Below are 12,423 nucleotides of genomic sequence, written 5' to 3'. Positions count from 1 at the left end.
CATGAATAGTGCTTCTTGTCTCAACTTCCTCCGTCTCTTAGTTTTACTTTCTTTTTTTTCTTTCCCCTCTCTTTCTCTTTCCCTATCCTGGGTGGTTTCTGATGTAAATGTTTTTAGTCAGTTGGCGGCTGAGGCTCAGCAGGTGGTCCACCAAATCCACCGTAACCCCCGGTAACCCCTGTCCAGCCAATCCAAATGCTGCCCTGCCCGCCACTGCGCTTAGTTAGCCCTGACAGGACCTTCTGTGTGTGTGCGTGGGTGAGAGAAAGAGAAGCAGCACTCAAAGGACGGGCTGTGTGCGCGGAGTGGTCATTAAAAGTTTATTAGAAGGTTTTCACATGTTGCGAAATTTGGTTTAAGGCAGATGAAGGCAGATGTGCGCACTGCGTGAGTGTCTGCTGTTTGTTAGATTATCTGTGTCTCACATCCATCCATCCTTTTTTGACTGAAACAAAAAAGTTACCCTTTAATCGTTCTGATGTGATTAATACAGCATTTCTGAAATATTTTGAAGAAAAACAGGTTAACCTGGAAGTGAATTCTCTATATGTGTATTTTCTTTTGTAAAAGAAAACAGATAGAAAAATTACTAACCAATATCTATGAAGGAAAAGTGTGCCTTGAGCAAATTTTTCCCAACTAATATTTGATCGTATTCAAATTTGGGACATTTTAAACTCCTAAACCTGTAAAGTCTTCAAAAACTGTCAGCTTTAAAATTATGACATGTTTTTTTTGGTGTAAAGTAGATTCTTTTTTTCCCCAAAATCATAAAAAAATATGATTTTGTTTATCAGAATTTACAAAATAAAAAAAAATGAAGTAGACTTTTTTAACCCTCGTGTAGAAAACCTTGAATCATGAGACTAAACAATTTTTGGAAAGGGACAACTAAAAATTAAACTTTTTGAATGAAATAAAACAGCCCATTCATCATTCAAGGTTCTTTGAAATGAGTGCAATTAATAAGATTTAGCTCATTAATAAGACTGTTTTTCCACCAGGGTAAATAAACCCAGAGTAAACTGCTTCTTTGTGAGTGAGAAATCTAAAGTGCAGGATTAAATGAGTCCAATAAAGTGAGTCTGTTGAAATGGACAGCTAGAAAGATAGATATAGATAGAGAAGTTGATTTAAAACTTTTAAAGGAATAAAGTAAACATATATGGACATTCAACAAAACAACCTTGCCAGTATATTAATCATCTGCATGTAAGTTTTATCCTCATAAAGAACAAAGAAAAAGACAGCTATCATTTGATTATCTTTAAAGATTAAAGATGTGACAGCAGCAACAAAAAATCTTGTGAGCTTACGTCAAAGGCTAGTCGTTTTCAGAAATGCAGTGATTTTTAATTTTATTGGAAAATATTTCATAAAGCTAAGATCTGAACTACAATCTGTAGACTGCATCTATATCGTATAACACACATAAGTTACTGTAATCAACACCAGGCAGGAAGACGTTTATCTGTTCAGAACCATGTATTGTTTCGCAGATTAAAAAATGCTGCTGTGTTCTATTCAATTTTTTATTCAGTATTCCTTACATATGTTTATGGGGACATAATAACATTTATTTATAAAAGAAGAGTGTCTTGTAGCAGTGTGTCGGTGTAGTGCTTATCACATTTACCCAGCAAATTAAAGATCACCAGTTTTCCTGAAGGAAACACAAACCCAGGCTCAGGGAACATGCCGCTGAGCAAGAATTTTATTATTAACCTCAAGAGAGTAATTAGGTGAGCGAGGACATTCAGGTTCCCAGAAGTGTTGTCTAAAATCAAAGTAAAGTCAACAACACTAAAAGGAACTGAATCGTGTTGCCTTGATAGTTTGAGTCCTCTTCACTTTTTCTTTTCCACAGTGCCGTATGAACAGCAGCACAGTAAAACTCAGTAAAACTATGACTTCAGTGCTAATCAGATTCCCCGTGCGTCACATGTAGAGAATGGCAACCCAGGCTTCAACCCATCTACTCACTTTGAGTTCCTTTTACAAATACATTTCACCCACTGTTCATCAGAGGACAGAGCGCAGAGCCTTCCTCTGATATATTCAGAATTCACCTAAACACTTCAGGACATTGTGTTTCACCTGTAAGCCAGCATCTCCGCAGAAAGCTCACCCTGCCAAATGAATGTTTGATCAATCTTTTATGAGTTAGTCTTTCACTTCTCCGGTAGTACAAATGCACCATTGGCATCATTGTGCTCACATTTTCTCCGTTACCATGATAACCCTTTACCTCCTCAGTGATATGTGGATGGAGATCACTTGAAGAAGGCAGTTTTCAAAAATGCTTTTGTGTGTGTGTGTGTGTGTGTGTGTGTGTGTGTGAGAGAGAGAGAGAGAGAGAGAGAGAGAGAGAGAGGCAGTGGATTGATGGATAGTATAAACGTCTGTGCTATCATCAGCTTTGATTGGCTTTGAGTGGCTCTGAGTGCTGGGTCCATCCCAATCGCTTTCTGGGGTTCTTAGGAGCAGTGTGTGCGTGTGTGTGTGTGCTTGATGTTCATGCTTTTTTTCTCGTGGTATTTCTGTGTGTAGATATTAAGCCCTTGTATGACCTGCAAAGTACAAAACCACACGAGGGCATCAAGCAGGATGAGTGGTTTTTAGAGACTGCTATTCAAACAGAGGATGTAGGGTGAATCTGCGTCAGCAGGCAGCTGCTACCCTGAAGTGTCCCTTGAGCAAGACACTGTATCCCTATCCAAGAATGAAATGGAAAACAAATTCACAATGGGATCTTTAGGAAACATAGCTCCGGTTCTCTTTTTTTTTCTTAAATATGTTCATATCAACACTTTGAATGCATTAAAATGTAACATTTCTTCCCATTTGAGAAGAACTCATCCTGCTGCAGCTTCAGACTCTCAGTTGAAATCTCAAGGCAACCTGTTTGGTATCATCATTTATCACCTTGAAACTTTTTTCCCCTGGTAAACACTTTTTTCTGGCACGTTGACGCTGGCCTCGTTTCTCTCTATCGAACAAATTAAAGCAACCAATAAACAATTTAGCGATGTACTTTTTACAAAACCAATTACCAATTTCCTCTAGGCTGAGGGGGAAGTGTTGTCACCGTCATTACCCGACGCCTCCCGCCCTCCTGCTAGCTGCATACATACCAAAGACAGCACTAGAGGGAAGAGAAAGGCTCTCAGTTAATATTTAACCAGGCTATGTAAAGACGCAGTCAGATAGTTGAGCTTAGAAGCAAATAGACTCGTGTGTGGCACAAGCTGCTGAGAGGAAACAGTGAAATACTCAGTATGTAGGAAAACATGTAAATACCATGAATATCATAATATCCTTGTGCGTGCATGTTTTAATGTTGTCTTGGATGAATCTGAAAAAGTCAGTGTGGAAAACTTTAAGGAATTATTGAAATTTATCTTTAACTGGTGACTGAATGTCAGTTTGGTGATCATTAGTTTGAAAACAAGCTGTCATTGCTTTATAAAAATCTACAGGTCGACGACAGCGTCAAATATCTGCTAAAAAGCTCACGGTATGATGGCATAGCCGCATCATGGATGTCTGGATGTGTGTCAAAAAGAGAAAGCGCATTTTTTTCTTTTTTTTTTGGCTAAGTTGGCATTACTTGTACCATGTGTCCGCATGTGTGAGAATGTGTGTTTGTATTTGTGTTTTGTATAGAAAGTGCTGCGTGCAGTAGAACAGGGATTTGGTGCCATCAGCACAGTGATGTCAGCACACAGAGACAGACAAAGCCAGAATCCAAACCCTCTCCCAGCTACCCACAATCCTGCTGGAAACTGTGGGGGGCCCAGCCCTGGGGGCCCACTGCCATTACACACACACACACACACACACACACACTTACACGGACGTGCATTAATGTGCGCATCCACACACAGATACCCAGAAATGAACACGTATGCATTTGTGCTCACAGGTCAATAGATGCATACATACCTGCATACGTGACAAACTTACATGTCCACTCAGTGTATATTAGTAGAAGTAATCTCACAGGGACGGGGCCCATGACTGTAGAACTACACTGCAAAAACTGGTGGTCGTGATTTTTTAAGCTAATTTTTACCAATTCAAACGTGATTAAACTAAAACCAACTGCACACCTTCTTTTATAGCATGCTCCTGTAACTCCCTTTTAAGGAAGTTACCCTATGACTTTTTAGGAAATGACAGCTTACACCAGCTTTGTGATAAAATTCAATTCAGTTATATCTATATAGCAAACCCCAACAATCAAACGACCCGCTACGAGCAAGCACTTGGCGACAGTGGGAAGGAATATCGAGGGGTGCAAGATTTCTTTACTTCACTTTCCAAAAATACCACCGCTGATTGGTGGTAGCCACACTGCATTATGTGAGCGTCTGTATTAACTCTGTAACGGCACTGAGCGAGCAGTCAAATCAGAAACACACCTCTGTTTGCTTTGGCCTGGTCCTGTGCCACGCTGTACCAGCCTCAGTCATATGCCTTGCAAATGGGGAATGACATTACTGTTTTTGTGGTGTAATTTACATTAATGTTCTGTCACTGTGCTGATGCAGGTGTTAATAATGATGCAATAACAAGTTTAGATAGCAAAATGTGAGACTGATGAAAGACTAAGAGATGCTGCAAACAGCTATAAATTATTGACAGCTTAAATTCAAGCTAAAGCTATCTTGTTTAGCTAGCAGCAAAGTAAATCTTACAGTTTTCCAGCCTGTCCTCTTTCATTTTCCATTGCTCTACCTGTCCAGTCATACGAGCGCATGAGAGCACTTAGTGAGAGCACTTAAAGAGGGGATTACACACAGATTACCATTTATCCACAGCACATTTTTATGCAGTTGGAAAAATATTTAATTAGTTTTTTGTCTGTGCATCACATATCCTGCCTTGTATAGTTTTGATTTATTATTATTATTGTTATTTTAAATGTTCAATGATATCTTTCTGCCTGTTTAGGTGGTGGCTCAATATGGTTGTAAAACTAAACATCTCAATCCCATTTTAATTCCATATGATCGATGTCTGGATAAAAAGGATTCTGTCTTCTTCATGAGAAAAAAAAAGCAGAAAATCGCCATGTATATTCGCAAATGTATCGCCTTAAAAACGTGGTCAAACCCAGTGTCAAGAGACAGCCTTGAATCCCAAATCAAAATGAAACTGTAAGACTTTCTGTTTTAGCGCTGCTCTGTCCTTGTCGAGTTGTTACGCAACAATTAGCAACTGTTGCTGTTTATCTCGCCTCTTTAAATGCCCCTCTGTCCCAAACAGTAAGAGCCAGACTGGGCCTGGTAGTATGTGTGTGTGTGTTCGTGTTTGCGCATGTTTGAGGCTTATTTTGGGCAGTGAAATCGGCGTAACTCGGCGTACTGGACCCAAACAGTTCTTCATTATGCTGCGAGGAAGAGTCCGCTCGTACTGCCCCCTATTCAGCCAAGACAGGGTCTGAAAGGGGAGCACTATGTACGTGTTTATGTACGTGCTTTTTGTTTGCACGGGTGTGCTTGTGTGTGCGTGTGTACAGTTGTATAGAGCGACTGCAGGGAGCCATATAAAGATATGTGTTGAGCGATTTCTGTCTGAGTTGTGCCCTCATCCCGCCTCCTCCTCACGCTGTCTGTCTGTGAGTGTGTGTTGTAGTGGAGTGATAACAATAGTTTCCTCTGACCCGCATAATGAGGGAGTTCCTCATATTCAGACAGCTGGGAGTGGATCTGCTGTGACGTTAGTTTTAGGCAAAGTTTGCAGTCGTTTTAACCAAAGTCACCTTTAACTTTCTGAATCTAAACTTTATTGAAGTGCACAGGGGGGGAGTCAGCAAGTTACTAGCCCCCGAACACTACTCGTTGCCTGGTAACACAGCCTTGCATCAGGAAACACTGGGAACTATTGTGGGTATACATGGATTCACTGTGAACTCTGACCTTATAGTCTCAGCAGCTTTTCACCAAGCCAGAGTGTTTTCATAAATCTGCCTTCTATGAATTCACCCACATCTGCTCTGCTAAACACACAGAATGAATGATTTTATCGTGTTTCTGTACTCTGCTGATCATCCATTAAATATATCTGAGCATCTGTATGTGGCAATCTTCCTTCTGGGTCTGCTCCTAAACAGATCTCCAAGTGAATACTGAAACAAGGCAGAATACATGCTGATTTCCCTTAAAAACAACACTCCATTTTTTCACCCCTTCTTCTTCTTCTTCTAGTGATGTAACGAGAGAGTGAAGACGCGAGTGAGAGAGCGGGACAATGGGAAAAGGGATGGGAAAATGACAAATGGTAAGTTTAGGGAACACACCCAAATACACACTCTCAAACACGTACACACACTCATGCACACAAACACACACAGAGTCCCATAGAAAAAGACAGCAATGCCTTGGAGGGTGCCAGTCATGCCCAGCTTCCGCTGCGCTCCAAATTGAGCGTGGCACAGAGTGTATGAAGTCAGCCGTCTGGAAGAGAGCCAAGCATTGTTCCTGCAAGCAGCTGGATGGTAATTACTAGAGAAGGAGAGAGTGAGTGTGAGAGAGAGAGAAGCTTTGCATCCTCACTGCTGTTGACAGATTTATATAGTAAAAGTTGCACACAAACACACTTGAGAGTACATTGCCGGGCATTGATTTTTATTTATTAACAACCTAAAATCAGTCACATAAAAATTGTATTCAATATAGTGGGCAGAAAGCCCCCCCAACCCCCGAACCCAACTGCTCATTTGAAGTGAAAAGAAAATGAACCAACATCCCTCAAATAGCTTTTACTTGTTTCAGGCAGCACATAATTTTAGTAGCAAACGTTATGATGTGGTACGCCGATATCTCTATAAAAAGTGAGCAACTCCATCTGCACGAGGAGTGGCTAAAAGCTACTGAAAATAATTTGAGGATATACACTAGTATTGGTACCAGAGCAACAGCACATTCTTGTTTTGTTTATTAAATGATTTATTAAATGGCATTAAAATAGTGTCCCAAATAGCACTTACGGGAGTGGTTAGTTTTACGAGTGATTTTACTCGGTTTTACTGTTTTCTAAACACAGGCGCAGTTTGTTCTTTTTCATATCAAGCGTAAAAAATAAGACATGCTGTTTTCCTAGCATTAAATATTGGTGTGGTCAGCAGTAAACTGCATGTCAGTGTTAGTAAATTACTTCCAGAAATACTTCCAGGAACTTCCAGAAATATATATGCAACATGGTCAGTCGCAAACATCTCTGAGTTCCTCTTACACACAGTCTTGTCACTGCAGTTTCTTTGTCAGTACCAACGGTACTTTGTCTTTAACACTAAAACCTGGCCCTTAATGATTTGTGGAGTACCTTAAAGGCTGCCAGTTTGGGGGGCGGGTAGATCTAGGGAAAGGCTAGCTAATGGTAGCACTAGCTTCGTTAGCTTGCTAATTTTGACTAGCCTTAAAGAAATATGCTTAAGCAGAGAAACTGACCAGCTCTACTAGTGAAAAAACACATGCCTGTTACTCAAAGCTGCCAGACCTCTACTATTGCCTTCATCCAAATTAAACAGCAGCGGTATAAAGAATCAACATGTCAGATGTCACAAAGTGGGAAATTAGCTTTGTGAGAGCGAAACCCATCTTGGAGCCAAGCTGTATAAAAGACAACAAATGTCTTTTGTTTTTAAAAGAAGCTTTAAAATGCCCTGTCCTCAACTACTATAAATTTCCTGTATGGGCTTACCTAACACCAACTATACTACTAGAGATGGACCGATCCGATATTACGTATCGGTATCGGTCCGATACTGACCTAAATTACTGGATCGGATATCGGAGAAAAATAAAAAATGTAATCCGATCCATTAAATATCACGAAAGCACCTCACAAAACTTGCAACACGCCGTAACTCACCTCAGAACGTTAGCACGTCAGAGCAGTATGCATCACGTGATAGAGCGGCTGTGGCATGCGGGACCTGTCGGTGGTCTGGATAGCATGTGGAGCTTCGCTAGCAACCCCGCATTTCATCTCCGACAAAGTTATCCCCGAGAGAAGTAAAGCAAGTGTGTAAGTCCATCTCTGAATGTTTGTAAAGCATTCCTGCGTTAAGCTTAACAAACGACTGCCTCTTCTTGCTGCTACTTCAATCATGAAACTGCTTAACGATCAGCTGATCGGCTTTTCTGTCGGGAGTACGTCTCTCTTGTTTGCTTTTGGCCCACTTTGCACCAGAAAGAGGAAACCAGCGGCTGAACAACAGCAGCACGTTTAAGCTCTATAAGCTGTTGTTAGAATTTATTTAATATTACTTTCTACTCGAGGATCTTTTTCTACGTAGCTGACAGCTGGTAACTGTGCAGGGGCGGATCTAGCAAAGTTTAGCCAGGGGGGCCGATAGGGCATTAACAGGGAAAAGGGGGCACAAAGACATACTTTTCTTTCTTATTCTCATTTAAAATGTCGAGCTTTTAATAAATAATTATCTGACAGCCAAAGTTTTAATTTGATGCAAAATGAATAGAAGTCCATTACTGTATATAGTAACTATTAAGTCTAATATATACACCCTAGTAAGCTATAGTACATTTTCCTTTGGGAAGGTACCATCTGTGCAGTCTGCAATTTTGTTGAAGAAAGATGTTGAATCTATTTAATATTTCTTGAAAAATAATTGATTTCTGTGCATTTTTTTTTCCACACTGCATCAAATTAAGGTTGATTACGTCGATTAAGCATCATGAGGTGGAGGGTGGGGGGTGGTTCCCTTTTTTTTATTTATTTATTTTTGTTGTTGCTGGGAGTTGGAACCCTATTAGTTAGGTTGCTTAATATATATGCTAAGTACTCTTTAAAATACCAGAATAGGGAGGATGGTGTAGGTTTAAGTTTATTAGATTGATCAGTATTGCTGAACTATGAAATTTTTTTTTGGATACAGGTATAACAGAATAGCTTTAGTGTAGTTGTTGTTTTAAACTTGAGTATGAACTTATACAAAATGCAGCAAGATATTTAAAAAACAGTTTTGTTGATTAAAAAACACTATATCGGATTCATATCGGTATCGGCAGATATCCAAATTTATGATATCGGTATCGGTATCGGACATAAAAAAGTGGTATCGTGCCATCTCTATATACTACTAGCAGTTTTAATCTTCCACTGCATCGCTGCATACATACCATTGTGTGTTTATCAGTTCCAAGCATGTGTGTTGTGCACATTTATCTGATATATTATTTTAAAGCTTCAGATATAACCTACATACAGTGAAGCATCTCATGCTGTAAGAAGATTAGAAGAGTAGTAGGGCAGTTAGTCAGAGAGGAGGCCGGGCTGGAGGAATGTGTCAACTTACTGTCAACTATGTGCTGCTTTGTCATGAGACCGCAGAGCACTGAAAACACGTAAAGTTGCCTTTTTCACACCTTCGACTTCTCCCGCCCTCTTCCTCCTCCTGCACCATCACCCCCCCCCTCTTCCCTCCCCACGCACACAGTGGCAGCAGTAGCCAGGCCAGTGCTAGTGCAGCTGTGACCAGAACAATAGCATTCCTCAGGTTTTAAACGCCTGGCACTTAGATTCCTAACAGTCAAATTCCTAGCAGGGAGAAGCTGGGGGTTGCTATAGGACGCCGAGAGCTGTAAGAAGCCTTGCAAGGAGATGTACAGCTGTAAAGCACTGTGTGATTTGGGGGTTTTATGAGAGGGTTGGGGTGGGGGGACATCTCTGTCGTCTCACCTCGTGTTCTCTCCCCCCCCCAGATGTGGCACTTTCAACACTCTAGTTTTAGCAGTTTAGGTTGAGAGGCGTCCCGCTGCTTTGCCAGGGCGTCATGTGTTGATAGAGGCACCTGTTAAGTCAACACGTTCACCGGCTTGTTTTTGGCACATGCGGCGCTGAAAACCACACAGATGCGTTGAGAGTGACACATTAGTTTTAAGAGTGTTAAATTAGGTGTTAACAAAGGACACAAACACACGGCGGTTGTTTTTCCTCCCTAATTTTGTTCACATTTTCATACAGAAAACATTTTAGAAGCTTAGATCCAAGTGATGTTCTAAAGTTAAAGAATAAACGGTGATGCCAAGGTGCTTGTACATTCTACCGTTTTCATTAACAACGTGCCTCAAAATATATATCTAATTTAAACATGTTTAATTTTTTTTGTGTTAGAGAAAACGTTAAGCCCAACATCACGTGTGCCTCTACTCTGATGGTTTTAGTTCAGCACAGCACTGAGCTGCCCCGGCTATCGGCCCAATCTGAAATAACCCCCCAAAATAACGACTCTCTCATTAACCACGCCTGTTTCACAATTTAAATATAAATGAATCCAATTTACAAACCCTTGGCTGCGATGAAGGAGACTCATTTAGAGCCAATCTAAAATTAATGAGGGCATCTGGAGAGAGAGAGTGGAGAAGGGGCCCAGTGTGGCTTAACAGATACTGGAGTTAACAAGCTACTGTACTTTAAACACTGGAAAATCCCCATTAATTTTAAAGTTAACACAGCACTGTAGCGTGAATGGTGGAGAAGAGCTTTAATGTTACTTCAAGCACATTACGGTGACATTTTCAGACTGACTCTTGGCCTCTCGCTGTCTTAACCTCCTTTATGTTGTCATACATCAGCGTTTGTCGGTCTCTCCGTAGTCGTGCAGTGTTAAATTTTCTAGACGTTTTTTAATATAATGGTCGTGAAAGTGTTCCTGTGTGTACGTGCATTCAACTCTGACACCTCCATCCTGTCGGATTTACAATGAAAAATCAAAGCCCTGAATAGAATAACTCACAGGAATTGAAGGAGGTAGTTCTCCTCAAGATACGTTTAGTTTAGTAAAACTTTGAAACATTTGTATTATTATTGTTATTTGTTGTTGTTGTTTTTTTTGTTGTTGTTTTTTACTTGATGTCCTGGCTACTTAATGGCACAACAGGTTTGGCAATAAATCTACCCAGGTCGTGGATTTTAGTCCATTAAAACAGCACAGTTCTCGCGCCATTTGCAACGTTCCTTTCCCCTCAGCAGCCGATGGAGTGGCCCCAGCAGATGCCAGCCAGCTCCCAGCCAGCTCCCACAGTGACTGTTTGGTTTTGCAGGTTTAATTCCCGATGGGTTCGGGTCTAGAGTGATTAGGCTGAGCCCTAAAGGCCAGCAGGCTTGTCAGGTGTCTCCACACATTAACGTTGTTCTGCTCACACCCTGAGCTGACAGCACAGCGAGGCAGAGGAGGGGTGGAGAGAAACGCTGATCCGGTGCGGTGGATGGGACAGAAGGATGGAGAGAAAGGGACAGACTGTATTGTTTGGATTGGATTGTTAGAACTTTTTTTTTTTTTTTAAATTTAAAAAGAAGTTTTATTTTCATAATTTCCATGATTGGGTGGAACTTTCCTGACATTTAGGAAGTGACTTTAGCAGATAATCAGTTATGTTAAAGGAGAAAATGACGATTGAAGGCTGGGAGCTCATTCATAGTAAGATAAACAATTTCTGGGTCACTTTAAAAGCATCAGTGCCTTGAATTGTTACTATTAAAACTACACCATCATTTATAAAGTGAATCTTTTAGTTTAAATTGACAAAGACTCAATTTAACCTGACTCCCCGAAGAGTTGTTCATACAGATATGAATATTTCTGTTGCTGCGTGTAAAGAAACACTTTTTTTCCCCTGACTTTTAGTTTCATTTTTCTTTTTGCCAGTGAAGGCAACACACTGGTGGGTGCTACCTCAACATTTTCTTTAACCTTTGACCTTAAAACCAGCTGAGTGACAACATTGCTCACTGTTCCCTGCTGGATTCAAATAAACTTGCATTGTGTCTGTGCACAAACAACTTCCTGCATGCACACGTGCAGCTTGTTAAAAAAAGAAAAAAACTCTTCCTGCTTCTGACCTCCAACCCCATCCTACTCCACCCACCTCCACCACTTATACAGCATGGGAGGGGGTGAAGGTGGCGGTGGATGGGGAGGTGGCATTAGACACAAGGTTTTGAAGTAGGGGGGAAACTTGTGTCCTCGTCTTAAGGAGTGGAGGAGGTGGACAGGGTGGCGGGAAGAGGTTGGATGAGGAGACCTGCTGAGAGGGCAGCTTGTATGCGCTCCACCTTCTTCCTGCCATAATGCTCCCTCCATTTTTTTTCACTGCCTCCTCTAACACCCCCCTGTACCTCCCCCCGCCTTTAGCTTCAGGGCAAAGTACATTACATGCTTGCTAATCAAACCTCCATTACAAGTTTGGAGGGAGTGGAGCAAGAATCTTCTTCTTCTTTCCCCTTTCTGCTCACTTCAGTAAACCACCTTCATCTTCACTCGCAAAGCTCTTCTTCACTTGTGTGTTATGTAAGTGTCCTTGAAGTATACCAGTGATGTGCTAGCATTTAAACAAGATACAGTTTATTTTCTGGATATTTATTTGAGAAAAAAAAATACAAGAAGCCAAAATC

At 40.9% G+C, this 12,423-nt stretch overlaps 1 protein-coding gene across 7 annotated transcripts in view; it reads left to right on the top strand.

Annotated features, from left to right (window-relative positions):
* LOC146688981 (uncharacterized) overlaps positions 1–12,423 on the top strand; it is a 94,557-nt gene that overhangs the window by 67,843 nt on the left and 14,291 nt on the right. For 5 of the 7 annotated variants that reach the window (XM_085435900.1, XM_085435899.1, XM_085435896.1 and 2 more), the window contains exon 4: positions 6,213–6,285. The exons of 1 other annotated variant lie outside the window; for it this stretch is intronic. In XM_085435900.1, coding sequence (XP_085292026.1) covers positions 6,213–6,231 — 19 coding nt within the window. In that variant the 3' untranslated portion in view covers positions 6,232–6,285. Of the gene's footprint in view, positions 1–6,212; positions 6,286–12,423 lie in introns of those variants that run through there. One more of the 7 variants, XM_085435902.1, reaches the window with a different exon arrangement.

This window comes from Copadichromis virginalis, linkage group LG17 (genome assembly GCF_057382275.1).
Source record: "Copadichromis virginalis isolate Kocher_CV1m ecotype Utaka linkage group LG17, C_Virginalis_male_GT1.1, whole genome shotgun sequence".
NCBI classification, from domain to species: Eukaryota; Metazoa; Chordata; class Actinopteri; order Cichliformes; family Cichlidae; genus Copadichromis; species Copadichromis virginalis.
The sequence above is the reverse complement of the archived record's forward strand: the minus strand, read 5'-3'. Positions and strand labels throughout refer to the sequence as shown.